Source organism: Trametes versicolor, assembly GCF_000271585.1.
Source record: "Trametes versicolor FP-101664 SS1 unplaced genomic scaffold TRAVEscaffold_2, whole genome shotgun sequence".
NCBI classification, from domain to species: domain Eukaryota; kingdom Fungi; phylum Basidiomycota; class Agaricomycetes; order Polyporales; family Polyporaceae; genus Trametes; species Trametes versicolor.
In genome coordinates, this window is record NW_007360322.1 from 3,368,347 (window position 1) to 3,396,012 (window position 27,666).

The 27,666-nt window shown below is 57.5% G+C and overlaps 10 protein-coding genes and 2 non-coding genes across 12 annotated transcripts in view; 5 read left to right on the top strand and 7 right to left on the bottom strand.

Moving 5' to 3' along the window:
• TRAVEDRAFT_17816 (uncharacterized protein) overlaps positions 1–1,490 on the bottom strand; it is a gene marked incomplete at both ends in the record, with an annotated part of 3,709 nt that extends 2,219 nt beyond the window's left edge. Inside the window, 7 exons of the mRNA XM_008035303.1 lie at positions 91–148; positions 197–318; positions 386–474; positions 532–658; positions 719–780; positions 1,036–1,230; positions 1,290–1,490. Coding sequence (XP_008033494.1) covers positions 91–148; positions 197–318; positions 386–474; positions 532–658; positions 719–780; positions 1,036–1,230; positions 1,290–1,490 — 854 coding nt within the window. The remainder of the gene's footprint in view (positions 1–90; positions 149–196; positions 319–385; positions 475–531; positions 659–718; positions 781–1,035; positions 1,231–1,289) is intronic.
• Positions 1,491–2,030: 540 nt separating this feature from the next.
• Positions 2,031–2,597, bottom strand: TRAVEDRAFT_114123 (uncharacterized protein; the record flags this gene model as incomplete). Its single annotated transcript, XM_008036410.1, has 3 exons — positions 2,031–2,355; positions 2,427–2,467; positions 2,520–2,597. Coding segments are annotated over 3 exons (444 nt in total), but the record flags the coding sequence as incomplete, so codon positions are not given.
• A 950-nt stretch (positions 2,598–3,547) lies between these two features.
• On the top strand, positions 3,548–3,631 carry TRAVEDRAFT_t27. Its single transcript has one exon. It is a non-coding gene; the product is annotated as a tRNA-Lys (tRNA).
• Positions 3,632–4,216: 585 nt separating this feature from the next.
• Positions 4,217–5,775, bottom strand: TRAVEDRAFT_17818 (uncharacterized protein; the record flags this gene model as incomplete). Its single annotated transcript, XM_008035304.1, has 2 exons — positions 4,217–4,585; positions 4,648–5,775. 2 exons carry the CDS (start codon positions 5,773–5,775, stop codon positions 4,217–4,219), a joined length of 1,497 nt encoding a protein of 498 aa, XP_008033495.1.
• A 1,951-nt stretch (positions 5,776–7,726) lies between these two features.
• Positions 7,727–7,810, top strand: TRAVEDRAFT_t28. The gene has a single exon. It is a non-coding gene; the product is annotated as a tRNA-Lys (tRNA).
• Positions 7,811–8,007: 197 nt separating this feature from the next.
• On the bottom strand, positions 8,008–10,191 carry TRAVEDRAFT_114906 (Di-copper centre-containing protein; the record flags this gene model as incomplete). The annotated part of the gene is made up of 7 exons (XM_008036411.1): positions 8,008–8,193; positions 8,253–8,869; positions 8,925–9,077; positions 9,134–9,386; positions 9,476–9,748; positions 9,812–10,008; positions 10,065–10,191. 7 exons carry the CDS (start codon positions 10,189–10,191, stop codon positions 8,008–8,010), a joined length of 1,806 nt encoding a protein of 601 aa, XP_008034602.1.
• A 536-nt stretch (positions 10,192–10,727) lies between these two features.
• On the bottom strand, positions 10,728–12,662 carry TRAVEDRAFT_161808 (S-adenosyl-L-methionine-dependent methyltransferase). The gene is made up of 12 exons (XM_008036412.1): positions 12,599–12,662; positions 12,354–12,536; positions 12,130–12,298; positions 12,046–12,077; positions 11,889–11,987; positions 11,576–11,622; positions 11,500–11,524; positions 11,271–11,439; positions 11,186–11,214; positions 10,947–11,131; positions 10,839–10,895; positions 10,728–10,788 (listed from the first exon to the last, which is right to left on the bottom strand). Exons 1-12 carry the CDS (start codon positions 12,647–12,649, stop codon positions 10,749–10,751), a joined length of 1,086 nt encoding a protein of 361 aa, XP_008034603.1. The 5' UTR covers positions 12,650–12,662; the 3' UTR covers positions 10,728–10,748.
• Positions 12,663–13,196: 534 nt separating this feature from the next.
• On the top strand, positions 13,197–14,927 carry TRAVEDRAFT_26741 (uncharacterized protein). Its single transcript, XM_008035404.1, has 2 exons — positions 13,197–13,500; positions 13,557–14,927. The coding sequence occupies exon 2, from the start codon at positions 14,375–14,377 to the stop codon at positions 14,795–14,797; it is 423 nt and encodes a 140-aa protein (XP_008033595.1). The 5' UTR covers positions 13,197–13,500; positions 13,557–14,374; the 3' UTR covers positions 14,798–14,927.
• A 2,482-nt stretch (positions 14,928–17,409) lies between these two features.
• On the top strand, positions 17,410–17,774 carry TRAVEDRAFT_26744 (uncharacterized protein; the record flags this gene model as incomplete). Its single annotated transcript, XM_008035405.1, has 1 exon — positions 17,410–17,774. A coding segment is annotated over one exon (183 nt), but the record flags the coding sequence as incomplete, so codon positions are not given.
• A 2,830-nt stretch (positions 17,775–20,604) lies between these two features.
• Positions 20,605–20,844, top strand: TRAVEDRAFT_83496 (uncharacterized protein; the record flags this gene model as incomplete). Its single annotated transcript, XM_008036413.1, has 1 exon — positions 20,605–20,844. A coding segment is annotated over one exon (240 nt), but the record flags the coding sequence as incomplete, so codon positions are not given.
• A 2,634-nt stretch (positions 20,845–23,478) lies between these two features.
• TRAVEDRAFT_43771 (Di-copper centre-containing protein) lies at positions 23,479–24,341 on the bottom strand (the record flags this gene model as incomplete). The annotated part of the gene is made up of 3 exons (XM_008035721.1): positions 23,479–23,898; positions 23,962–24,158; positions 24,215–24,341. 3 exons carry the CDS (start codon positions 24,339–24,341, stop codon positions 23,479–23,481), a joined length of 744 nt encoding a protein of 247 aa, XP_008033912.1.
• A 453-nt stretch (positions 24,342–24,794) lies between these two features.
• Positions 24,795–26,543, bottom strand: TRAVEDRAFT_161810 (S-adenosyl-L-methionine-dependent methyltransferase). Its single transcript, XM_008036414.1, has 12 exons — positions 26,479–26,543; positions 26,234–26,416; positions 26,014–26,182; positions 25,930–25,961; positions 25,773–25,871; positions 25,676–25,722; positions 25,600–25,624; positions 25,372–25,540; positions 25,285–25,313; positions 25,046–25,230; positions 24,938–24,994; positions 24,795–24,887 (listed from the first exon to the last, which is right to left on the bottom strand). The coding sequence occupies exons 1-12, from the start codon at positions 26,527–26,529 to the stop codon at positions 24,848–24,850; spliced, it is 1,086 nt and encodes a 361-aa protein (XP_008034605.1). The 5' UTR covers positions 26,530–26,543; the 3' UTR covers positions 24,795–24,847.
• Positions 26,544–27,666: the final 1,123 nt, after the last annotated feature.

Consider the following 27,666-nt stretch of genomic DNA (forward strand, 5'->3'; position numbering starts at 1 on the left):
CATTGTCGCATGAGTTGAAGGTGCTCCGCGAAAGCTTCGCGCATCAGCCGCATCCTCCTGACCAGCAACGAGCGCCGCTCATATACCAACCGTTCGTTACGATACCCCTGCATGAGTGCAACTACGTCGTGTTGCATACCCTTCCATGCTGTTACAGCATCAATAACAATCATACCGCCATGAACAAAGCACGCACCCCGATCTGTAAGTGCTGCCGGCTTGCATACAGCCGGTAGGCCGTGCAAGCGCTCAAAATCCTTGGAGTTCATGAAGGCGAGCTCCTTCTCCCAGCCTTCATCGTGAAGACGCGCTTCAACTCTGTGGGTGCCAATGATCAGATGTAATGGCCCCTACCTTGATGTGGGTGGAAGGGTCGATGACTTACGCCTGTATCCTTGCGGCTTTGAGGTCGTCCCGTTCTTGCTTTCTGTTCTCCTTCTGGTCTGAGGCCCACTCCTCAAGTTCACGAGAGATCTAGCAAACAAAGTCAATGTGATACACTGCTGTCGGGAAATCAGGAACAAGACTTACATCTAGACAGACATCGGTGTCCTTCTGACACTCCTGAACGAATCGGATCTGCTCCTCTCTATCGGAAAGTTCCGCCCACTTGCGGCGGAAATCATCGATTTGAGGTTTGAAGTAAACATACCCACCCCTGGGCGAAAAGTGTAACGTCAGCGGTGTACCTGGCATGTGAACTACAGTCACGACTGACCGCCGCGAACGACCGGCTTCCGGAACAAGGTACGGGTCTTTGGCATGCTTCCCCAGCTCTCCCTGTACATCATTCAGTAGTGGTTCAATATGTTTGCGCGGTACGCTGAAATACATATCGCATGATCAGCACATAAAAACCACTGCATGCTGAGATGAGCTCAAAAGGGACCTCACATGTTATCTTCGCAGCGGTCCTTGCAATAGCGCACACCAAATGCATAGTAGGCGTGTTGTATGTTAGGTTTGAGACATTTCTTCATAAGCTAGTTTAGCCACCAGGAAACCCTCGAGACGAATGGAAAGAAATGAACTTACATGACACTGCGGGAAGAACATCAGGTTGGCGTACGAAGGCTCGCAAAGCCAAGGGGGCAGAGCTGGCAGTCCCTCTACATTCGCCCTGGCAGCCTTCCAAAGAAATTCCTGTTTACGATCCATTAGGAATGCTCGGAAACCCTTGGTCGTCCGTGCGAGGTTCAGCACGTCTCGCGGATGCAACAGCTGCACGATCTGTGCCGCAGGGGTCAGACCTCGGTTATCTTCGCCAGACGCGTCGTTTCGTTGCTTACCTCCATGATAATATCGAATGGCATGTTTGGCATGTCCTTGAGGCCTCCACGCCGACCGCGAACATGGCGGCGTGGTTTCGCCACATCGGTGGCGTTCGACTCTGTCTCCGAGTCCGGAGTCTTCGCGGTGCCACTGTTCAAGCCAGAGATGGCGGCGGTGGCGCGCGAGTGAGATGTCTTCGTCTTCTTCTTGGGAGGCATGGTGTCAAAGAGCAACAGAGAAAGGGAGATGGAGGCGGAGGTGGAGGTACGACCTTAAGAGGGAGCGGTTGTGGCTAAGAACACGAGCGCGTTTAAACGCGTCCAGACGCGTGGTACGGGACTTGCCGTAACTGATCACGAGGGAGTGGCTGTGCTCAGCTCGCACACGGCGGGGATGAGCGCGTTTTCTTCCTCCGAAAACCTGTAGAAAAGGCGCGGCAGGTAGTTACCTTTTCGTACGTTTGTCACGTGCGCGAGCCTTTTCAAAGGCTTTTCGTCAAAAAGAAGGACAACATACGAAAAGGTAACTACGTTGGTGGGATTTTGGTTCCCTTTTCAGCCAAAGAAAATGAGCGAATCCCCGTCGTGGCAGCTGCAGAGCGTCCGAGTTTGATCCTCGTAAAGGGCAAAATCTGCTATGCGGCCGATTGACGGTGTCAAGTACTACATCGCCGTGCCCTTGGTGTTGGTACGATCTCGCGTCTTAAGAGGAGGTACGAGAATATATAATTATTGATGTAACGGCATCGGTATTAATAATTACTCGGGAAGAGGTACGGGGACGTCCGCCTTGCTGTCGACGTCGAGCGCGAGCACAAATCGACTGACGAGGTTGTAGGTTCCAACGGTGGCGACGGCGTCCACCATCTGCTTGTCGTCAAGGAACTTGTGAAGGCCGTCGAAGACAGGCTGAGGCACCTTGACTGCGTTGGTCATAAAGTCGGCGAGCAGCAGCGCGGCGGAGAGCTCGGGGGTGAGCGAGGGCTTCGGCGTGAGCGGCGACAGGAAGGCGGGCGTAAGGCGAATCTCGAGCAGCTGCTCGAGTGTCAAGCCCACTTCGCGTCCGACGGGCTCGTGCTGCAGCCTGTTGGATGAGAATGGCAGGTATCGTTAGAAACCTGATGCAATGATGACAAGGCTAGCGAAGATGATCACCAAACATATGCCGCATTGTTCAGGACTCCAGTGCGCAAGATCTGGTGATGATGATCAGCTCACAGCCCTCGTATAATTAACGCGGATACTCACGAAGAGCTCTCGCATGGGCGCAGGCAGGGAGTTGTTGTCGCGGATGACCGTAGCAAGGGCGTTCCACCCGGCCGCGAGCCCATCGTCCTGAAGGCTGGTGTGTTGTTCAGCTCATATCACCCTAGCGTAGAATGGCACCAAACATACAGCACGCCGTCAAGGTCCAACAGTGTGTTGTTGGTACGTCTTGAGCGGATTGCGTCCGCAACCTAGAGGTACCCTGGGTGTGAGTACCATGCGTGACTATCATAGGCAGAACATACATACCGAGTCGGTCCCCGGAGCAGGGAAGACGTATGGAACCCGCGCAGGCAGGTTGTCGTCGCGTTTTACCGGTGCATGTCCGACGACGGTGCCCACGAGGAGAGCAAGCCCGCAGAGGAGCATCGAGAGGTTGAAGTGCAGCATGGGTGGACGCGGAGGGAAAGACCGGGGCTCGATGTTAAGCTGTCTGTCCCGAGTAGATCGACGCTGGTTTTATAGCGAGCTTCGGCCGACGCTCGCTGGCCGCCGCTGGCCGCCGTCCTCGACCTCGAAGTCATCGTGCGAGCTATTCGAAGCATGCCGGTGTCAGCCCGATTCCCATGAGCGTGGCTACGCCCTGCCACGGTTGGGATCAGCCGTATGGCTATCCTTCTCGGGCGTGATTGTAGCATGCAGGTAGCATGCATGATTTTCCAGGCGCACGGGCGCCGTCGTCGGTCGGGGCCTGAGTTGGAACTTGGCGCATGCAAACGAAAGACGACCACCAGGGTGATGTCTTAGGTACCCGCGTGCGTTCGTATCTACGCGACATGCGTCGCAGGATGGTCTGTCGGACGTGGGTTAGCTGCGGGCGATGTCATACCCAGGTATTCCGCTCAGAAGCAGTGGTCGTCGCATCAAGCTCGAGTGAGAGGATCACGCTTGGATCACGCTGTTGCGTACCGCGAGAACCGCAGCACTCTCTGGCCATCGTCGGCGAGACCGCTGACGTCAGGAGAACTATGCAATGATATTATAGATGCGTGCAATGAAACAGTGATATCGCCCGCCTAGCTCAATCGGATAGAGCGTCAGACTCTTACTAGCGGGTGATCTGAAGGCTGCGAGTTCGACCCTCGCGGTGGGCTACTGGTTTTGCTCCGCGGGAAAGCAATACATATGATGATAGCGGCCTGACGTTGTATACAGTGTGCACTCGGGAGGCTTATGTATTAGGTCACTCGACGATGCGCCACTCTATGAGCTTGTATACTGTCGATATTTGGTCTCTATTGTGTCCGTTGCGAGCGAGCGTAGCTCGTATTTGTTCCTACTTAGGTTTCTTTTGTATTCCAGCGTTATTGTATTTACATAGCTACGCGCCACTCGATTAGGTACTTAACAGGCAGCGCGCCCCACAATATACCTCACGCGTTTGCACCCGGCCAAACGCGCTTCCTCGCGCTCTCTCTCGCTCTCACCCACGCGCCCTAAAATCTTACATATACTACTAGTAGTGACTTTCGAGCTCGTGAGTGGAACAAGCATCGTACAGGGAATAGGTGTTCATAATGAAGATATTCTGATATACTGTTCGACAGTGGCCACCTTTGCACAGGAGTAGTATTTCTAAGTCTGTTGGACGGAGGTAATTAGCTACATTGTAATAGAACTCATAAGCAGTGCCCTTCTTACCGGGCGACGAAGGTGGTCGTCGATGATAATCATGCTCATCAACGCTCATACAACTTGAACTTGCCGTCGGTGAGGGTTACCGTCCTAGTTCGCCACCGGGGGCCACCTAAGGTGAATTCCACTTTCTGCAGCGTGGGCACCGCAGTAACGAATCGGCGAATATAGTCTTCCAGGTCGAAGTCGTTGGTTGATCGCTCCGCAAGATTGAGGGGGTAAGACTGAAGGTCTTGCAGGGGGCGCGTGGGATAATTATCTTCTTCTTCTTCGAGCCATACAATATCCCTGTAGCGGGACATCATGTCGCGGTGTTTGAGATCGCTCGGCCGCGGGTCCACATCGTCAGTACCTATCGAAAGCCGCAATCGTCTCAAGGGCGCATTCGCTGCAAGAGCGGAGAGCAGTCCTTCCTGTGAGGACCGACCAATGAGTTAGGCGCGTTAGAGACCCGTTGAAATGGGCAGGAACGCACCAAAGCTATGCCGACCTCGAGATCACAGTCGTCCTTTCCCAACTTGCTCTTCATCTCTAGCGCCTCAAGGCGCGAGCCGCCTGGTCCACGAAATGCTGCAAATACATCTGAGGCCGGATCATGGAGCTTCCAAGGCCACGGGTTGGATAAGACAAGCTTCCGGGGGCGGCCATAGGACAGCACGGAATCGAGCATGTGCCGTTCGTCTGAACACAGGTTGGTCAAATGCATGTCATCGATAAGGCCAGTCAGGCCGAGTCGATAGAGATCATGAAGATTCCCTTCGAAGTGCTGCAACGATTCCCAAGCGCAGCCCAACTGGGTTTGCTCCTGAATGTTTCGGGCACGGAGAGTCTCCATGCGAGACAGAGATGAGCGCGTATCGAACGAGTGCCTCCAGAAGGATAGATGCGTCAAATGTGGGTACGCGCTAGCGTAGGACGTAGCCCTGCGCGGGAAGATGGGGCTGGGTAGGGTGAGCTTGCGCATTTTCGGGAACACTAGCATAGGTGACGGGGGAGTGTCGGGGACCGTGTACCATTTGCCGATGCATAACTCTTGAAGTGTAGACTCGGACTGTCCCAAGAGCGCGGTATAATGGTATAGTATCCTGTCTTCTTCAGGAACTTCATCGTCATCAAAGTCGGTGTAGAGCTCGAGGTAGACTTTGACAAGACTGGACCGAAGAGACTGGAGCATCTCGATTGCAAGTTCGCCCATGTAACCCAACCTTAGAACCCGGATGGAGGTGAGAGAGGAGATCGCCTCAGCAAGGCCGGGGTGGGACAGTATGAGGCTCTCGCTGTACGGTATACGCAGTTCTTCGAGCTTGGTCATCAAAGGCAGCGCGGTGGCCAGCTGCAGCGCGGTCGACTCTGTAAGATTGCAGATGTTCATGTCGAGTGAGTGGACGTATTTGAAACGCTTGGTGCCTTGGATTCGCAAGAAATTGATAAGATCGATCAGTTGGTCCTCCCCGTAGAGAAAGATAGGGTGCGAGAGCAACGCTTCGCACCCGTGGGTATAAAAGAAGCGACAAGTGCGCATGAATCGCGAACAGTCGGGCCGCGAGGAGAAGTTCATGACCTCGAGGAGGATATCGTAGTTCAGAGTTGGACGCGACTCCATGGCCGACGTTAGGCGAGTGAGACAACAAGGGGATCTAGGGAGCAGAAATATGCAGTTAGCCACAGCGAACACGGTGGGCAAGCAACAGGCCCAAGGTTTTGCCAGCGTATTCCGAGGTTGGTGTTGGACTCACGAAGTTGCTATTTGGTGTCTTCTTTGCGCACCTGTGTTCCGCGCGTGTACGACGTTCGACGAAAGCCCGGCCTGCAAGTGAGAGACGCAGAGAGTGGAAGAGAAGAGAGATGTGAGTGGAAGCGCCCAGGCTGCGCGCGTCCGCCGATCAGCCTGAGGGGACAATGGAGAAGGTTGTAAGTCGCTCAGGGCAAGTAGCCACAAGCCTGGTATCGATTCAGTCGCCGTCTGGCTAAGACACAACAAGATATGGATACAATTGAGTATATGTACGTATACCCCATCTTTCACGTCTCCCAGCAAACCCCACACCAGATCGAGCTCCGAAACCCTCCAACCCCAAAGTAACGCGCTCCTACGCCGTAACGTCCACCGGCTGCTCTTCTGATTTGGGCGGTAACAATGGTGGCACGGAGCTGAGGCGGATCAAATCCTGAGACTGATCGTTCTCCGAGCCCATGAGTCCTCGATGTACGGATCGTCGTATGGGCTAGATTGTACTAGTAACGGCTGATTTCGATTCGTACTGCTCCAGAGTGCACAGCGGCGCATGAGCGAGCAACATCATGGGCGCCTCCTAAGTAAATCCTGTGTTAGATGTGCTATACTCAAGCATGCACGCACTTACCATGAAATTGTGAGGTCGTCATTCACATCCCAGCCCGACGGTGATAGCGAGGCTCTCGAGGCTCGAGCTGCTTCATCCGTGGCAGGCCACGGTGACATCTTTGAAGCCACATTCAAAAAACCTTCGGCACTCCTCCATCTCGATTTGTCACGGACATGCACTGGACAGCGGCTGAAGCACGTTAACCGAAAGTCGCACAAATTGCGGCATGAACAGTTCCCGGAGGGTTGTCCAGGCCGCTAGTGTGCCAGAAAGGCCTGGGTAAGATTCCAGAAAAGATTCGCTGTCGAGCACACAGAGCGAGCAGAAGTTTGACATTTTGGCAAGTGAGGCAAGATGTTCGACCGATGTCGTGTCAGAAAAATTGCGTCGATGCGGCATTGCGTGCAGAGAACCGACGTATTTGAAGCCCTTGTTATGCGCTTGAGAAACGCGAGGAAGCAGCGCAGCTTCTTCCGAGACAGACATACAAGCTGTTGCAGGAGAGCTTTCGAGCCTTTTGTGTAGAGAAAGCGACGTGTTCGCAGGAGTACAGCGCCATCACAGAGCGAAGAGACCGCTATGACCTTCAGCACGATGTCGTAGTTGAGGACCAGTTGCGAAAGCATCGCTGATGACGATGGAGAGCGAGCGGAGGAAGGGATATTGATACTACAACAATAGAGCGTCAGCGACATGTATTCGCGGCGTATGAAGCATCCGCGGACCAAACAAAAGGATCAGTGAACTGAACCAATCGAAATCACTGGCAGCGCATACTGCACGAGAACGAGCACGCCGTTACAGTATGTATACATGAGATACATGAGAGTAGTTTCCCCTCTTTATCGCACCGAGCTCACGCGGTGCCCTTCGGCCTGTTCATGCGAATACTGTGAGGTGGTTTTGAACGGGCTGCCTTCCTCTATAAGGACAACAAAAAATGAGCGATGCAAACCACTCATAAAGTAAATCAAACTTACACATTCACGAGCCCCAGCGACCTGAGTTTCCACTGGGAAACATTTCGCAACGTCCGGTGACCACGCGCGACAACGATACGTAGCAAGGAGGTGGTTAGGATACAAGGGTGCAAGTTCAAGAGGGAGGCGGAGGGAGTCGAAAGCAAGAACCGCCGATGTCATGCTCCGAATGCGAGGTTTAGGGAAACGGCGGGAACATGCTGTTGTCAATATAGCCTATAGCAGCATCGCCCGCCTAGCTCAATCGGATAGAGCGTCAGACTCTTACTAGCGGGTGATCTGAAGGCTGCGAGTTCGACCCTCGCGGTGGGCTAGTCCACGTTTTTGTTCGCGGACACTGCACTTCCACCCAAGGCATACGTATGCATAAGTACCAAGTACAGTACGTCGAACCTATTTTGACATTTTAGACCTGCTGCCATCCAGTGAATTGCCGTGAGAAGAGTTTCAATTTCATCGTCCAGAGGTGAGATAGGACACATTCGTATGACATCTTGAACCGGACGAGGTTTATATATTGGGCATGCACCGACTTTCAGAGTGGCGGCAGCCTCCTGGCAGGCTACGAGTAACTTCATGATACCAAACGGGCACCCCAACCACAACCTCTCCCTCGTCCAACAGATAGTGCGGTGTGGCCGAGACATCGACCTGGAGCTCCTCCACTTGGGTAGGATGCACAGCGGGACCGGAGCCCTACATCCGTAGCTATCATTAGCAATACGTCGCCTCGAGACGCACGGCCGACGACTCACCGTCCAGACGCGCCAGCAGAGCTCACGACGCAAATAGGGCACGACCTCGTCGGGGTGGAGCGACGCGACCTCCGCGCGCTCGACGATCACTCTCGTGAGCTCGACCTCGCCGCCGACGGTGATGTCGCCGATGCGGGTGCAGTTCGCGCAGCGCTCCGGCGTTGGGTGCGCGAACGCGGCGTAGTCCCCGACGAAGTTCGGGCTCGCGGTGAAGTCCTCGGGGTCGGAGGGCGGGTCTCCAAGGAAGACGGACACGGAGAAGCTGCCGCGGAGCGCGAACTTCTTCACGGTGATGTGCGCAGACCAGGCGAGGACGGCTCTGGTGGGTTTACGGCCGTGGTAGGAGGACAAGGCGGTCGTAGCACTCGACGGGAGGGGAGGGCATAGGCTTTGAGAGGCCCCGGCATCGAAGGCGAGCCACAGGTTGACGGGAGCCGCAAACGGATACAGTCTCTCGATGTGAGTCCTGATCGTGTTCTGCACAGCAGCCTTATCGCTCCAGTCTGTGATACCGTCGAAATCTGGGTAGGAGTAACCGAAGAGCCCATTCGTAGGCGCTTGGAGATCTGCAGAGGCCCAGAACTGGCCATCGCCAGTGCTGTAGAACGGCGTCAGGGCTGTGCGCAACATTTGTCAGAATGGTGAGAGTGGAGGCACCTAAAGCTCACGTACAGGTCGTCGCACTGACTTCCCCGCCCGCCTTAATCGTCCATGTGCCCTTATATTCCTTGGCATCGGTAACCCACTCGTCCGGGTGCATGGCCATCCACAGCGAGAGAAGGCGATCGGTCTGCGAGTGATGTATGAAGAAGAAAGGGTCGAAGGCTGTCGAGGAGTAGCACATCAGCGGTGGACGATACACAGTTTTCGATGATCCGAACCGGCTACTGGAGGACTCGACATATTGCCGCGATTTGCCCCACCACCAAGAGAATAATGAATGTTCCCGTGTAGCTTTTCGAGGCTGTTTTCGGCCGGATAAGGCTGGGTGCCCTTGGTGTCGTTACTGAATGGTCCCCATGTAGCGATCTGGTTGCTCAGGAGCAGCCTGCCGGTCCCGTCCTTGCGGGCCTTTAATGCATTATCCGAGAGGCTCCTACATGTTGTCCTACGATCAGCACCTGATATTTCGTGCTTGTCGACGTGGCTTACTTTTCCAGGGCCTCGATATCGTCTTCTATGACGCCAGTGCTGGTGTTCGCCTTGCCCCACCGGTGTGTGACCGAGTTCCAGGCCGGCATGACGAACGGGTTCGGGAAGTCGGCAGGTTTCTGCTGGAACCTGTACAGCAGAAAGGGATTGTCGATCGCACCCGAATTGCCCAGCGGCGGGAGCGCGACGGTGAGTTGCGGCTGGGTGTAAAGCTCTCGTGGAGGCCGTGCGGTGCTGGACCAGTCCCAGTACGGAAAACGGAGCTGTATGGCTGCGTCGACCCAGTCTGGCTTGAAGTTGGTGTACCTCTGGGCGATGTCGAGCGCCACACGTTGCAGTTCTTGCTATCGAGGACGTCAGCGGTCGAAGTGCAACGTCTGGAATAGAGACGATCGAGGGCTACAGACCTCAATCAGCGCCATGTAGGGCCTGTGCCAGGTCGGAAACAACACGGAGCCATGCGAGCAGTAGCCTAGGAATTCCGGTGTGGGCTCGACGTGCTGTACGCCGGCCCCGTCGTAAGGAATGTATGGAGCGCCGTGGATGCCAGCTATCTGGAAGAACGACAAGTTCGAGTTGGAGTCCACTGTGGTCATCATATGCACTAAGGAACATGGATATCAGGGCTGAGGTGATCGACTCTAGCATGGGAGTACTCACATAACGCCTGCACGAAGAGCGAGAACTGCTTCACGTCGGCCATGAAGGGGACAATCTCGCGCCGATTGAACACAGAGGCCCCCTTCCTGTCCGTGCCTATAACGCCGGACGTGATACGGTGAGCCATTTTGTGAAAAGTCAGGACTTCAAGCAGGAGGCAAGGTGTCGGATGAGAACCAGAGCACAGGCCGCTACCGAGCGGACATGTCCATCACGCAGCCGCCTTTATACACTTCGTTTACCGGGTTAATGGTAGAAGTGCAAGTGCGGTGGGAGGCTGCATGTTGCTCGCAGCGGACACACGTAGACCGAGGAACATAGACTGACAGTGCCGACGGCGAATTGAAACGCTTGACGTGGACCACAAAATCGCCGAAGTCAACTGTGATCATATGCACGTATTCCTCGCGTAGCAGGAGGCCGGGGATTCAACCTTAGACCAATGAGTTTCAACCCCCGATGCTGTAAACGTTCGGCAGGAACAGAGCGTACCGAAGAAAACGGTGTCGCCGGTTTGGCGCTTGCAGTATTGACAGCGTCACAGAGACGCGGTGGTGTCGGCTGCAAAGATCAGTATAAAGAGCTTCCCGCGCAATGAAGTCGCTCAGTATCCTGTGCTGCTATTCGACAGAAGATGAAGCACATGGACATATTCACCAGTGACTAACATACATCGACGGAGCATCAAGATTTGCGCTTGAACAAGTAGTGCCCAACTCCCCACCTGCGAATCCGTTCAGCGGACGTCTCAACCTGAAACAAAGATCAACTTACTCCTGCCCGTTGTGGAGGGCGAAAAACTCCGCGACCGCGAGGTAGAAGACCCGGAACCTGGCTCCATATAAGCACCTCCGAAAAACACGCGAGGAGCATGATGCGCACCTGTAGAAGGCCTTCCGGCCCTCCTCCTTATCGAGTCCCTTGTATACGGCATCCTTCTCGAGCTCCGCGAGCCCCGCTTTCGCGTTTGCGTCCTGCCGGCGGAGCCAGTCCTCGCTGGTCTGCGCATAGTGCTTCCCATTGATGTACCAGCTGCGGACATGCGTCAAGTCGTCTTGGAAGTACAGCTAGGTCACATCTGAGCAAGGGTACGTGTGTATCGAGGGTCAGCAGAAACGTACGAGCAGGTCATGCGAAGGCATTGTGCCGCCTGCACTTAAGTAATCAGCGCCCGAGGAGAGGGGCTGCATAAAGGTGGGTTCTGACCTGAGAAGAACGTCTGCGCCATCCAGCCGTCGCCTTCCTCGAAGTGGTAGGGCGTCGTCTTGTGGCAGAATATGTGCACGAAGAACAAGGACTCGTCGGGGCTGTTCGGACGTAACCAAGACGAGACCTTCGACATGAGGAGCTTGTAGTTCTTCATATGTTCGAACATCTAAGGGCCAGATATGAGACGATGTTCGGTAATTCTAGTAGCGTCAGGGTCGCGCGATACCTCGATAGAAAGGATGCGGTCAAAGCTGGAAACGCTCAGCCAGAAGCGCGCCCGATATTCGCAACAGGAGACTCACTGTTGTGTTCCGTGGAAGTCATGCACGTTAACATCGGCGGTAATGATCTAGCGCGCGGTCAGCCTTTTGAAGCATATGTTGCAGCTGTTCTCATATCGATAGGCCCCCGTGGAAACACACAGGTGTTCATGCCCAGACGCAGCGGCGACGCTTCGCGTGGGGCGGTCAGCAGGTCGCGGGCACCGCGAAGAGGTACGCGCACATAGAGGAGTACATCCGCGTCCTCTCCACATCGCCGCCTGAACCGCTGTCCGTGATAATTTCTTCCACGGGCCTTTCGATTTGATAACAGCTGTAATGGTATGATGTTTACCTCCAGGTTCGTGAGGCCGCGAGCATTCGCAACGTTGTCTATGTGTGTCTTTTGCGTGGAAGAGTTCGATAGCCCAGTGATCTTCGATCCTGGGTATTTCTGCGAAACACGTGTGAACGAACATAGACGTAGGGCGCGCAGCACGTCATAAACCTACCTGCGCAAGGTACAGGGATAAACTGCCCCATCCTGGGTTTCGAGCTTCAGTCGGTGAAGTTCGAAACGAGAGTGCAGCTCGTACCGCAGCCAAGGTCGAGAATATCTAGCCCGTCCCTCAACTGCGCCTTCTCGCAGTAGCTTTCAAGCATCAGGATCTCGGCCTCTTCCAGTGTCTCCTTGCCGGTGGGATATAGACAGCACGAGTATTTCGCGTAGGGGCCCAGGCACGAGAGCATAAACGAGGTAGAAACCTGGCAGACGTCATTGACGGCTGCTTTTATCACTGCACCCACTCACACAACATACCTCATAGTGTTGCTCATTAGCCTTCTCCGTGAGGTCCGCAATCTTGGTCCGGGCGCGGACGCCCTCTATCCATTTCATCTTGGCTGCATAGTTGGCCTCGAAGGAGCCGAGGTCTATCTCTCTGAGTCGTTGACGACACAGCGCACGGATGACCGGTCTCAGTATAAGATCTGGAACGGCACCCTGGCAGATAGAATCGCTCTCAGAAACTGGACGACAACCCCAAAGCGGCGGCAGAGCGGTACCTTGTCGAGGAGCTTGTAGCCGACTTCGAGGGCGCGGTCAGTAAGTGACATGGTGGTGGTGGTGATAAGAGGACAACAAGCGGGGTGTGGGGAACGTCGTCGTCAGGCAACCCTGCGGTGTTCCCGCCATGGGTGGCAGCGTGCCCGAGAGACGCTGCGCCGGTGCCCGACGCGATGGCAGGACGCACGACGCGTCGCGATCGAGCTGCCCATCGGCGTCACGTGCGGGGACGACGCGGGGCAGACGCTGGCGCCGCGGCGCTCCCGCGTTGGCTGCTCTCTCCTCTCCAGCTGCGAGTGCGCCGCACGGTGACGTCGGTGCGCTCTCTCGCCTCACTCCGCGCATCTCGGCTCGTTCTCGCTTGGGCCACTGGCTTCGATTGCTGCCTGTGCTCGTACACTACCACGTCCCTGACTCTAGTCTACCACTGCTCGACCACTGGCCCTGCGCCCCTCGCATCGCTTCCCCAGTCCCGCCGCCGCACGAGCGGCCTCTCTTTGCAGGCGTCCCGCGCGGCGAACAGCACTCAGTTCTGTATGTACTTACCACCCAGCCGCCCTCACGCCATGCCCTCGCCCTCGCTCTCGCCCTCGCCCTCGCGCCTCCGCTCGGCCTCCCTTCCTGCGCCGTCGATACCTCTTGCCTGCCCAGGCCGCGCTCCGCTCGTCCGCTGCCAAGTCCGTGTCAGCATCATCTGCCGTGTACCAGCAAGCACAGAACTCGCCACTCACCATATCCCGCCCGCTGTCTCGACTCTAGTCGCATCCGTCCTGTATACTGACTCGTGAAAGGTACAAGACGGTCAGCTACGAGACATCAGAGTGTCCGTTACGATGCAGGCCCTGCTTGCACGCCCAAACCTGCTCTCCGGGGAGTGCCCTTTGCGCTATTCCGACTTCAGGTGAGTTAATCCTACCCCGCTTTACCTGCAAATCAAAGGCTAATACGCATGGTCAGCATGTATGCGCGCGCGAGTCGTCAACAGCGAAAGGACATACTCGTCGCGAGCCGTTCCGTACGCTCGCCGAGCACCACAGTTGCTGCTGCTCGCCGTCAGGTGCGCAATGGCCGCGGCGCAGGCTGTACACGCAGTCAGCGGACGGGTGGTCGCAGAAGCCACGACCAGGGACGTACCGGACGACACAGCGCATTCAGCGTTCGACGATACAAAGCCTGTCCGAGCGAAAGGCGAAGAGGGAGGGGATGAGCCTGTCTTCGACGCCCCCCGCCAGCTTTTAACCGTCCCATGACGCGCACAGACCTCCCCCTTGTCCTGGAAATGCACGGTGCACGCCTGGGAGGTCGCTGTTCGGGTCGTGGCGCGCTCGCCATCTCCGCCGCCGGCGCCCCGTCCACGCTCGGACGTCAAGACTGTCCGGGCCCCACGCACACCTGCCCCTGACGGTGCATACCCCTCAGGACAGCGCACGTTCCGCGCCGAGCGAGCACCGACCGCCAGCGCAGACGGCCCGCTCCCCTGGCCGCCCCGCGAATCGTCTACAAGACACCCCGCCGTTAGAAGGCTTACAGGTCGGTGCGGCACAGATGGTCCTCTCCACGGGGACAGCACAAGCACGAGCACGGGGCGCAGAGCGCAGAGCGCAGTTCGTTGCGGCTAGCACGTTTGCAAAGTACGTACAGCCTGCTCGATGTGCGCACTTCGATCTGATGCCCTCGTGCCTCGAAGCGAGCATGGACGGCCTCACCTGTGGCCGTTCCCATTTGCGTCCAAGACGCCGTCTTCGCGCATGCCCGACGCACAGCGGGCATGTCGTATGGTCCGCGTGCCTCGCACCGTTGTGTACGCCGTGCCGCCGCATGCGCCCCCGCCTCTGCACGCCGCCTCTCGTCGGCAGGGTCCCTCCTCTCTCGAGGTCGACTCCCGCCGCGACGTCTCCCCGTGCGGCTTCCTGAACGCGATGGCGCACTCACGCGCACCACGACGCATGTACACTACAGCACGCAGTGCCGTCCGCGCAAATATATTGCGTCATCTTCGCCCGTTGGATGGATGGAAGGAGGCAGAATACGGCGCGTCCCCGCCCGCTGTTACGTCCCTCAGTGGCGTTCCTCGGTCCACGCGCATGGGCAGACGTCTTCGGTGGCTCTCCGCCGTGCGCAGACGCGTGCGGGCAGTGCATGGCGGCATTTCAGCGGGCGGCGGGGCGGCGCCGACGCGCAACGTCCTCGAACTGTGAGCACGGGGGCACGTTGTGCGTGCTCGGGACGCCGCTCGAGGACGCCCCCAGCGTCCTCAGCATTCGCGCATCGTGCGCGGTCGTCCCGGGGACGGGGGCGCGCCGACAGAATGCCACTCTCGCGCCTCGGCGCCGCACCAGAGACCTTCGTAACCGCGATAGCATGTTGTATCACACCGGGACGCATGGCGCCGCCCAATCCCAGGGCAATCAGGCGGGCTCGTCTCCGCGTCGTTCCACGGACAGAAACCAGATGAGAACACAAAATCACGACTCGCGGTCCGTGCTCGTGTCGCCCCGCGGCGCGGCGTGGAATGACAGGCAACACGACGGCCTCCCGCCGTTTCCCGCCGCTCCCAGCTGTGCGCGGGGGCCTTGGGACAAGCTAAGCTGGATTTCGACGATTTCGCGGGGCCACTCGATCGCGCGTGTTCGCGCACGTCGAGACGCCGCTGCGGAGCGGGCCTCTCGACCTCAATTGACGTGCATGCGCTGTACATCAGCAGGGCTCCCCTCGCCGCCGTAGTGCGCGGCCGCGGGACGCACGTAGTCGCTGCGGTGTCGCGCGAGCGCGGGTACATTTCCACGAAACATCGCGTTCCCGCCGCGCCCTGCGTTCCTCGCCTTCCGAGACGCACGCACACACTCTACGCACCAGGTCGCATGCGCTCTGTGAGTCTCGGCGCGATCCGGGCATAAACTGCTGACCGCGTTTCCGGTGGTTTCATGGGCAGAACCGGCGGAATGCAGAAAAACGCGCGTCCCGACCTCCGTGCACATCCTCCCGCGGCGCGATGTCGCGAACGCGCTCGAGCGGACGTTTGCGATGGGCCCTCGCTACGCGTGAATGTGTGCGAGGAGAAAAGTTGCCCGTCGACGATTTCGTAAGGGGGGACCCTTGGTGCGTGACCCGGAGGTGCGTCTGTGTGTATATATCTCGTACTCCATGTATTGAAGTGATGTCTACCATCTAGAACGCGGCGTATGGACGCACAGCATGCGATCCACATGCGTTCGCGGCGCTCGATCGTCACTGTACTCGTCCAGGAGCTGTGCCAATGGTGGAGCCTCCCGTGAATTCCGCCAAAACATCGCTTCTCCGCCGGGTTCTGCATCCGGGGCCGTCCAAAACGCACCTATGCGCTCCGTGAACCAGGCCACGTACGCTCTGTGAGTATTAGTGCGATCCGAGGACAAAATGTTGACGTCGTTGGCGGTGATTTCATGGACAGGACCAGCAGAACACAGAGAAATGCACGTCCTGGCCCGTATTTTCATCCTCCCGCCGCGTTCTTCTGCCAACGAACTTGGATGTGCGCCCGCTACATGCGTCTACACGCCTGCATGTTCCCGGAGAAATAAGTTTCTGCTCGATGATTTCGAAAGGGGGGACCCTTAGCGCCGGGTCTGGAGGTACGTCTGTACTTATATAGCTTGCACCCCACGTATTGAGACGCTGCAAACCATCTAGAACGCGGCGCAGGGACATACAGCATGTGATACACACGCGTACGGGGTTCTCAGTCCTCGCTGTACTCGTCCAGGTGCTGTGTCAATGGGAAAGAATCCCAGCATCACGACAAAACATCGCTTCGCCGCCGGGCCCTGCATCGGGAGCCTTCCAAAACGCACCCACATGCTCCGCGAACCGGGTTGCATGCGCTCGGTGAGTATAAGCACGATCCGAGAACAAAATGCTGACCTCGTTGTCGGTGATTTCATGGGCAGAACCAGCAGAGCACAGAAAAATGCGCGTCCTGGCCCGTATTTTCGTCCTCCCGCGGCGTGCTTCCACGAACGCGCTCGGATGTACGTCCGCTACACGCGCTCAGACGCTTGGATGTCCGCGGAGAAATAAGTTTCCGCTTGACCATTTCGAAAGGGGGGACCCTTAGCGACGGGTTAGAGGTGCGTCTGTGTGAATACAACTCGCATTCAAAGTGTTGATGACGTCTTATCTATCTAGAACACTGCATATAGATGTGCAGCACGCGATACGCACGCATGCACAATGCTCGGTCGTCGTCGTACTCGCACCGGCCCTATTCTCGCTGGGAAGCATGCCCAAAATCCCGCAAAAACGTCGATTCCCGTCCACTCCCGTTTCGGGTGCCCTCAAAATCGCAGACGCACACTCAGTGCACCAAATCGCGTGAGCTCGGTGAGTTTCAGCGCGATCCGAGGACAAAGTATTTGCCTCGTTATCGACGATTTCATGGGCGGAGCCAGCAGGACGTAAAGAAATGCGCGTCGCGACCTCTGTTTGCATCCTCCCGCCGCGCGCTTTCGCGAGCACGCTCGAGTGGACGTCTCCGACGCACGCTCGCTACGCTTGAATGTGCGCGGAGAGAACATGCCTCTCGGCGAATTTGTAAGGGGGGACCCTTAGCGCCGGATCTGGAGGTACGTTCGTGCGAACATATCTCATGCAAAGTGCTGAGACACTCTTGACAGTCTAGAACGTGGCGCGTGGACGTACGGCATGCGCTGCGCATGCGCACAAGGTACTCGGTCGACGCTGCACCCGCGCTCGCGCTGTGCTCGTCGGGAGCGTCCCCAGAATTTTACCAAAACATTGCTTCCCCTCCCGCGACAGCACCGGGAGCCCTCGGAAACGCAACCACGCGAACAGTGCACCATTACGCACGTGCTCGGTGAGTTCCAGCCCAATCTGAGCACAAAATGGTCATATCCTATCCGACGTTTTGCATTCGCAGCGACGGGGCAGCGACCGAGAATGTGCGCGACGGCCTCGTTTGGCCTCCTCGCGCGACGCGCTTTCGCACACATGCGCGAGCGAACGACTGCGACCGCGCTCTACCACGCTCGAGTGCGCGCGCTGGCGAAGTTGCATTTCGACGATCTGCAGTTTGTACGAGGGGAACCTTGGGGCCGCGTCTGAGTTTGGTGCTAATTTACACGGTTCTGAACATGTAAACACTTCGTATACGTGTAGAACACGACATGGGGATCTGCGAACCATGCTCCACACATGCACCGCATGCTCGGTTGACCTTTGACAACACATCCCGAGGTCTCCTTGAAAATCCGACTTGTGGACATCTAAATTGAGTCACCGCGTGCAGAAGCTCGAAGCCTGGGTGTGCATTGGGACTGCGCACACCAGTGCGAAGATATCATATCCCTGAGATATGAATACACTGCGTACGCGTTGGGAACGCGACACGGGGTCCTGCGCGCTCCTCACCATAAGGTTCGCGGCCATTACTATATTGCGCCCGCGCTGTGGGGCATAACCCGCCAAGGTGTTATCCCCCTCGATCTGATACCGCCCCTAAAAGCTTCGCGAACACATAGACGTGCTTCCCTGCACCGACACGCATGTTTCAGACCAGCCGCAGTGTCGTCCGCGACGATAGCACCTCGTCTAGACGTTGCAGACAATGTGCCTACGATAACATATATTTCGCAGACCAACTGAGTTCATGTATGGATCCTGCACACATACTGCAGGACGCGGCCTCCGCCTGTGGCCCTCTACGACGACAGTTGCATAGGCCTCGCACAAAGTTGTGCTGCTCGAGTCGCACGTCCGCCCGCCGCCGTTGCTCCCGCCGATGTCGGACATTGATGCTACGGGATCACATCCCCGCAACGTGTCTGCCAGCAGCAGCCTATAATGATATCGGAGACGTCGGTGAGAATTAAAGGAAATGAACCTGTGCGAACAGGGGAAATGCCATACCGTATGACGAGGGTTTCGCCGGCGGAAGCGAAGAACACGGTGTGCCCCACAATGAGCGCAGCCTAGCTCGTCTCGAAGACGCGCGCTGACCCTGATATGAGTATGTGCTCCAATAGACCACTGGCAGCACGTTCCTGTTCCCGCGTAGATGCTACTGCCGCGCTGCACAAGGATTTGGGCACGCGTTTGAGGGGGACCGCTTGGTGTGAATGTGCGTTCCTGCGGGCTGGACCCACAACTGCCGGCGCCTCACGTCTGCCCAAGGCGGACATAACCCGCTCACGCGAGGATAGAGTCGCGCAGGACGGAAGAAGCCGACACGAACTCCCGGGGCAGGAGCTTGGCTGACAGTTTTGGTTGAGCTGTTGCCGTACATCGTTCGCGTCCGCGGTCCTCGCGATATGGAGGGACCCAGCGCTTGGGACGCCTCGTGCCCGCTCTGCTGGGGGCGCTGAACGTCTAACGGGCCCGAGGAATGTGCCTTGCAACCCGTACGTATGGTTCCAAGCATGCGGGTCCCCCGGTGGCGTTCACGGATCGGCGGCCGTGATCTCCGCAAGAATGCACGCGGCCGCGCCTGTGTGGGCTCCTCGAGTGTGCTGGGTGAGAGATGAGAGAGACCACACCGCGATGGAGGTCCTGCAGGGTAAACACCGTACAGCTCAGGCAGGGTCATCAAATGGATGACGAGCGCGATGTGCCATACATGACAGCCTCGTTGGCAACCTCGAAAGATTTCTTCGTGCAGCCTTCGTACCGAGCCGATCAGCATGACAGCGCACTAGCTTAGAAAGCATGCGAACTTACCTTGGTGCAGGCCGCAATGCGACGGCGTCTCTCGCAGTAGAATCCGAGGTAGATGTCCATCTCCGAGTCTGCAGACTCATCCTGGTGTGTATACGTCGTCCAGAGAGGGTGTGCGAGTGCACAGCGTGACAGGCTGCATGGCGTCGTTGGGAATGACGCGGGAATGACCGTTATGTGCGAGCGGGCTCGGAGGTGCTGTGTACAAGCGAGACGTGATGGCAAGTATTACCAGGAACATTACGCCAGAGTCTGGGCACCGAGTTTCGGCTCACGCCGCCTGATGCGTTCCTAACCAATAGTCAGTGGACGAGCAGGGCAGCGTATGGGCGGAGACGCGCGAGAATTCGCCCTGTGCAAGGTGCGGACTTCCCGCCCTTTCGACACTTGCACACAGAGCTTAGCATGGGAGGAATACGGTGCACACCGTGCGGCACAGACAGAAATCCGCTTACCTGGGATGTGGCATTTACACTCGTGTTATGCCGAAGAGCGTGTCATCTGCCTTTCCCAGACGGTACAATGTGGAAGGGGCTTGCCTGTCTTGAGAAAACGCGCGCGTGAACACCAAACAAGGACCGTGTGCTGCAGAAGCCCGATCCTCGCCTACGAAACCTCCGACGGCGTGATGCACATAGTTCGGGCCAGGTCCTGGCCAGGGGATTTTATGTTGGCTGGCGGAGAAACAAATAGTGAGCGCGGCCATTCCTAGCGCATTTAGAAATACGCACGCAGGCTCGGCACACCCGTGGCTAGCGAGGACGGCCGGGAGTCAACAGTACAGTGTCCCATTGAGAGGCCATTGTGGGCTGGGTTCTGCGCCGTCTTGAGACAGCGACGTAAGATGTCACTATAATTTGGCAAGAACTTTCCTGCCGCATTCGGGCACAGGGAAGCTCACCGTTTTTCCTCCTCGCATCGGAGGCGAACCGGTCCTGGGGAACCCCGGGTGTGACCACCTACAAGGAAATGTTGGTGCTACTTGCGCAAAAGGGAGGGTGTGAGATACGCACCCAGGCCGTCGCCGTGGTCTTGCTCATGTTTCCATAATACTGTGGCCGTCGGCTTTCGGACCGCCATAGACTCCCCCAAACTGTCCGACATGCCCCCTTCACAGCTCTCCATCTTCCCTGAGGAGCCCCCCACCGTGACATTCTTGCCTCTCCATCCTTACGCCGCCCTAGAGCCCGAGTCTGCTTTTCCGACCACCCGCGATGGCCTGCGCATGGAACTCCGTACCGAAGTCATCGGCGAGTTTCGTGAGTGCTAATCGCACATTCTTTCCACCGTCCAGCTGCTCACGATGATGCTAGGCAGACTCACCGGCATCGACGACGCGAACCTCAGCTATTCGGAGAAGCTATACGCAAAGAACACTGTCATCAGAGATGGGTGGAAGCTGTGCGGATGGCCGAAGAGGATTCCGTTTACGGACTTCAACAGCATCCGGGGAGGGAACGCGGTGCTGTGCACGCTGCTCCGTCGCTGGAGGAAGGGGGTTCTGAGGTTCGAGCGCGCGACTCCCGAAGACATCGAGACTGCGAGGCGCAGCCCGAGTGCTGTCCGCCCGGGCGCTGCCAAGAAGAAGGCGCGTCCACCGCCACACGCGCCTGCACCTTCAAACAACGCCGTCAATGTCTCCCCGCTCGCTGACAACCCAGGTAGCCCGAGCACCATCTGTGAGCATTTGACCTCGCCTCATTCGCCGCTCGCAGCCACTCTCGGCGAACACCAGCGCCAGCAGCGTACGGACACGAAGAAGCCTCGCGGCCGAGACCTCACGGGGCGCTACGTCCGCAAGAACCCGCTGCCAAAGGAGGGCGTCAAGAGTAAGCCGTTCATTGTCGACTCCGACGTCGAGGACGACTTCGGGCAGCCTGCGGCGGAGCACGGGGAGTTCTATATCTTCGATGAGCCGATCCCGGCATTCCGGCCTGCCAGTGACGCGGAAGGCAGCTTGTTCGCCTTCTTTGCCTGTTCTCCATTCGAGTCCAACGGCCGCCCGAGCGGCACCATGCGTCTCTCGGACATCGCGATGGGTTTGTAGCCTGGAGCGGAGGAAGGGTCAGGCTCGGAGTGGGATCAGTGCTCGTACTTACCTGCTTGGAGGCTGGCGTGAGCGTATTCGTAGTTATTGTGCTCGCATTGCGTATTATATTCACAATTAATTGGAATCCTTGAGCGATGTTGGGTGCTGCGTCCGTTGGGAGTGTGCAGGGAGGGCGTCGAGATGAAGGTTTGGAGATTGCGGTGGTGGGCGTCTCAGACGAGGCCTCCTTCCCATTCAGGCATATCGGCCGGACGTGGGCGCTTGCTGATCGTTCCTTCGTCCTGTTCCCTCACCACACGCTCAGCCTGCGACGGAGGAAACTCGCTTGCACGCACGCAATGCAAGGTCTCTGATTTACTATCAGGGCGTGATTTAGGCTGTCGTAATGTATGGCTGATGTGCAAGCGTCCACGGCGATCCACTACGCTCGAGCCGGGCGGGCATCGACATGCAGCAAAATCTGACAAGGATTTCTAAGATGATGGTATGTGCAAGTCGTGTGTGCAATGTATCGAAGATGACACGTCTGTAGATTTGACAAAGTGTCGATGGTGCGCGAGGGAAAACGCGACTTGATTGGGAGGGAAGCGAATTCCCCCAATCTGAACTGGGCACCCCTCCGCCGACAGATCTCGGATCTGGAGCGCTCGCACGCTGACATGGACACGGTATATAAGGCTTTAAAGCGCGCAAAATCATCCTGGTCGCCGATACCCCCTCCCCGCCATTTCCTGTCTTGCTCCAGCTCGACCCGGCCTCGCCCCCATACACCTCGTGCTATCTGCAGGTGGCTTGTACGACTGCGTCAGCTGTTGGCACCCCGTTTTTGCTCCCTCCTCGTTCCCATGATGGCCGTCTTCTCTGGGCCCGCCTCGCGAGGAACAGTCAGCACGCGACCACTCCAGTAGCGGCAGCTCGGTGTTCGAGCGGGTGCCTCGTGTGGCAGTGCTGAATATTGGTGGGTGCCGCGCCGTGCATGTGTCTCCACTAACACGGTGAGTCCTCAGCCTGCAGTGTTCTTGAGAGTCCGCACGCAACACGGCCCGCGACATAGGTTTGTTCGCTCGACCTAGGGGGAAATTATCTGCAAAAGATGATAGGGTGTGTATTGAGCCCTCTACCGTATTCGCCGGCTGATTCAAGGACTGTGACAGCCGCCTGCACTCACCGACACGCTCCGAGCCTAGAGTCCGGTTTCCCGCTGTCGTCCCGACCCCATCCCGCCCCCGGGAGCGACGCCAGCTCACAGGCGAACCCGCAGGCACCTCCCGCACGTCCTTCGCCGCTTACTGCAGCGGGCTCTCGTCCAGGGTCGGTACAACGCGCAGGTGCTCCCTGGCCGGACGTCCCGTTATGCCTCTAGGCGCCCACTCAGGAATTCTAACTTCTGGGTCTCCTTGCACTCTCTGTCACGCGCAAGCTAGTCTGTTGGGGCGGGGTGGGTGCGCGGTCCCGGTGCGCGGCACGAACGGAAGCCTACACACTGTCTGGCATTGCACTGACCTCACATAATGCGATGCGCGCGTGCACAATTCTGCCATGACGGTGCGACTGGCAGATGGTGGCAGATGGTGTCTCCGGGTCGCTTGATGGTGCATCGCCATTCTTACGCGGCCGCGCGGTGTGGCTCTACCGCCCGCGTGTTCACTTTTGATATATTTCCGAATGTGTGGGCCCGCAACGGGGATGCTCGTTTCCGCCTGGAATGACGTCGCTTGTGGCAGAATTCGTATTAAAATACGAGGCCGGAGTCCAGTGGTACGTGCGGAAGAGGCGGTTTGGCTAGCATAGCTACAGCGCCGCAAGAACAGACGCGGAGAGGTTAGCTATGGCCGTATACTCGGGCGAACACAAAGACGGGGTGGGTGTCCGAGTCGGCAGCACGCGAGGTGCCGGGTATCTACCTTCACGATCCTTCGACCCCGTATATCCACACTGCATGTCCAGCGCACTTAATATACATTCATCAACGGTGTATCTATGATATGTACACCTTTGCAACGCTCTCCACGCGTGCCCGCCGACCTCAACTGCCCTCCCACCGTCTGCCACCGCCAACCGACACCGCAAACTAGTACTCACTGACCTAGTACCACTCACCACCCTCCCATACTTACGAATTCATTCTCCAGCCTCCAGCCCCGGGAGTCCGCACCGTCCGCACCGCCCGGGAGCACAGCGAACGCTCGGCTCATCTCGATGCAGACACACGATGACGTCTTCTACCACGCCAGTGCTCGCGTTCGCCTTGCCCCACCGGTGTGTGACCGAGTTCCAGGCCGGCATAACGAACGGGTTCGGGAAGTCGGCAGGTTTCTGCTGGAACCTGTACGGCAGAAAGGGATTGTCGATCGCACCCGAATTGCCCAGCGGCGGGAGCGCGACGGTGAGTTGCGGCTGGGTGTAAAGCTCTCGGGGAGGCCGTGCGGTGCTGGACCAGTCCCAGTACGGAAAACGGAGCTGTATGGCTGCGTCGACCCAGTCTGGCTTGAAGTTGGTGTACCTCTGGGCGATGTCGAGCGCCACACGTTGCAGTTCTTGCTATCGAGGACGTCAGCGGTCGAAGTGCAACGTCTGGAATAGAGACGATCGAGGGCTACAGACCTCAATCAGCGCCATGTAGGGCCTGTGCCAGGTCGGAAACAGGACGGAGCCATGCGAGCAGTAACCCAAGAATTCTGGTGTGGGCTCGACGTGCTGTACGCCGGCCCCGTCGTAAGGAATGTATGGAGCGCCGTGAATGCCAGCTATCTGGAAGAACGACAAATTCGAGTTGGAGTCCACTGTGGTCATCATATGCACTAAGGGACATGGATATCAGGGCTGAGGTGATCGACTCTAGCATGAGAGTACTCACATAACGCCTGCACGAAGAGCGAGAACTGCTTCACGTCCGCCATGAAGGGGACAATCTCGCGCCGATTGAACACAGAGGCTCCTTTGCTGTCTGTGCCTACAACACCGGATGTAACACGGTGAGCCATTCTGGAAAAGGTGGGTACTTCGGTACGGAGGCGAGGTGCTGGACGAGAGTAAGGGTGTAGTCCGCCGCCGATATGCCCTTCGAGCAGCTGTCTTTTATATCCTGTATTCACCGGATTGATGGTTAGAGTAGTGCACCAATCGGCTGCAACGTCCTCGCGGCGGGCTACATCTGCCACTCGTATACCGACAGATGTAGACCGGTGGTGCCGACGGCGACTTGCAATGCCTGACGTGGGCCACAAAGTTGCCGAATTCAACGGCGGTCATGTGCACATATTCTCTGCACATCCAGCGGGTAGCAGGAGACCGGGGACGTCGACCTTAGACCAAGGGGTTCCAACCCCCGATGCCAGAGGTGTTCGGCAGGAACAGAGTGTACCGAAGAATACGGGCTCGCCGGTCGGGCGCTTCTAGGATTGATAGTCCCGTATCGACGCAGCGGTGTCGGCTGAAACATCGAACGCATCAGTATATCCACTGGCAGCTAAGATACATGGACGGAGTATCATGATTTGCGCTTGAACAAGTAGTGCCCAACTCCCCACCTGTGAGTTCGTTCAGCGTACGCTCTGAACCGGAACGGAGATCAACTTACTCCTGCCCGTTGTGGAGGGCGAAGAACTCCGCCACAGCGAGGTAGAAAACCCGGAATCTGACGCCACATGAGAACCTCCGAACAGCACACGAAAAGTATGATGCGCACCTGTAGAAGGCCTTCCGGCCCTCCTCCTTATCGAGTCCCTTGGAGACGGCATCCTTCTCGAGCTCCGCGAGCCCCGCTTTCGCGTTTGCGTCCTGCCGGCGGAGCCAGTCCTCGCTGGTCTGGGCGTAGTGCTTCCCGTTGATATACCAGCTGCGGATGTGCGTCAAGTCGTCTTGGAAGTACAGCTAAGTCGCAGGTAAGCGAGTGTTCACACATATCGAGAGTCGGTAGAGACGTACAAGCAGGTCGTGCGAAGGCATTGTGCCGCCTGTACGTGAGCAGTTAGCACCCGAGGAGACAACGTATGCCTGAGGGTGGGTTCTGACCCGAGAAGAATGTCTGTGCCATCCAGCCGTCGCCTTCCTCGAAGTGGTAGGGCGTCGTCTTGTGGCAGAATATGTGCACGAAGAACAAAGACTCGTCGGGGCTGTTCGGACGTAACCAAGATGAGACCTTCGACATGAGAAGCTTGTAGTTCTTCATATGTTCGAACATCTGAGGGCATATATGAGATGGTTTTCGACATTTATAGTAGCATCCAGTTTGTGCCATACCTCGATAGACAAGATGCGGTCAAAGCTGCAAGAATCTGGTCAGAAGCGCGCCTGACATCTTGGGAAGAGGACTGACTGCCGTGTGCCGTGGAAGTCATGGACGTTAACATCGGCGGTAATGATCTGACGCGCGGGTCAGCCCTTTGAAGTAGATATGACGGCGAGGCGTCTACCTCCAAATTCGTGAGGCCACGAGCCTTCGCAGCGTTGTCTATGTGTGTCTTTTGGGTGGATGAGTTCGATAGCCCAGTAATCTTCGATCCTGGATATTTCTGCGAAACACGTGTGAACGAACATAGACGTAGGGCGTGCAGCACGTCATAAACCTACCTGCGCAAGGTACAGGGATAAACTGCCCCACCCTGAGTTTGGAGCTTCAGTTCGTACAATTCAAGACGAGAGCGCGACGCATACCGCAGCCAAGGTCGAGTATCTCTAGTCCGTCCCTCAACTGCGCCTTCTCGCAGTAGCTTTCGAGCATCAAAATCTCTGCCTCCTCCAGTGTCTCCTTGCCGGTGGGATATAGACAGCACGAGTACTTCGCATAGGGGCCGAGGCACGAGAGCATGAACGAGGTAGAGACCTAGCAGATGTCATTGGTTAATGTATTACTTTACCCACTCACACGACATACCTCATAATGCTGCTCGTTGGCCTTCTCCGTCAGGTCCGCAATCTTGGTTCTAGCGCGGACGTCCTCTATCCATTTCATCTTGGCTGCATAGTTGGCCTCGAAGGAGCCGAGGTCTATCTCTCTGAGTCGTTGCCGACACAGCACACGGATGACCGGTCTGAGTATAAGGTCTGGAACAGCACCCTGGCAGATAGAATCACTCTCAGAAACTGGACGACGACCCCAAAGCGGCGGCAGAGCGGTACCTTGTCGAGGAGCTTGTAGCCGACTTCGAGGGCGCGGTCAGTAAGGGACATAGTGGTGGTGGTGGTGGTGGTGGTAAGAGAACAACAAGCGGGGTGCGGGAAACGTCGTCGCCAGGCAACCCTGCGGTGTTCCCGCCATGGGTGGCAGCGTGCCCGAGAGACGCTGCGCCGGTGCCCGACGCGATGGCAGGACGCACGACGCGTCGCGATCGAGCTGCCCATCGGCGTCACGTGCGGGGACGACGCGGGGCAGACGCTGGCGCAGCGACGCTCCTGCGTTGCCTGCTCTCTCCTCTCCATCCCCACTCCGCGCATCGCGGCTCGTTCTCGCTTGGGCCACTGGTTTCCATTGCTGCCTGTGCTCGTACACTACAACGTCCCTGACTCTAGTCTACCACTGCTCGACCACTGGCCCTGCGCCCCTCGCATCGCTTCCCCAGTCCCGCCGCCGCACGAGCGGCCTCTCTTTGCAGGCGTCCCGCGCGGCGAACAGCACTCAGTTCTGTATGTACTTACCACCCAGCCGCCCTCACGCCATGCCCTCGCCCTCGCCCTCGCGCCTCCGCTCGGCCTCCCTGCGCCGTCGATACCTCTTGCCTGGCCAGGCCGCGCTCCGCTCGTCCGCTGCCAAGTCCGTGTCAGCATCATCTGCCGTATACCAGCAAGCACGGAACTCGCCACTCACCATATCCCGCCTGGTGTCTCGACTCTAGTCGCATTCGTCCTGTATACTAACTCGTGAAAGGCAGAAGACGGTCAGCTACGAAACATTAGACCGTCCGTTACGATGCAGGCCCTGCTTGCACGCCCAAATCTGCTCTCCGGGGAGTGCCCTTTGCGCTATTCCGACTTCAGGTGAGTTAATCCTGCCCCACTTTACCTGCAAATCAAAGGCTAATACGCATGGTCAGCATGTATGCGCGCGAGTCGTCAACAGCGAAAGGACATACTCGGCTCGCGACGAGCCGTTCCGTACGCTCGCCGAGCACGACAGTTGCTGCTGCTCGCCGTCAGGTGCGCAATGGCCGCGGCGCAGGCTGTACACGCAGTCAGCGGACGGGCGATCGCAGAAGCCACGACCAGGGACGTACCGGACGACACAGCGCATTCAGCGTTCGACGATACGAAGCCTGTCCGAGCGAAAGGCGAAGAGGGAGGGGATGAGCCTGTCTTCGACGCCCCCCGCCA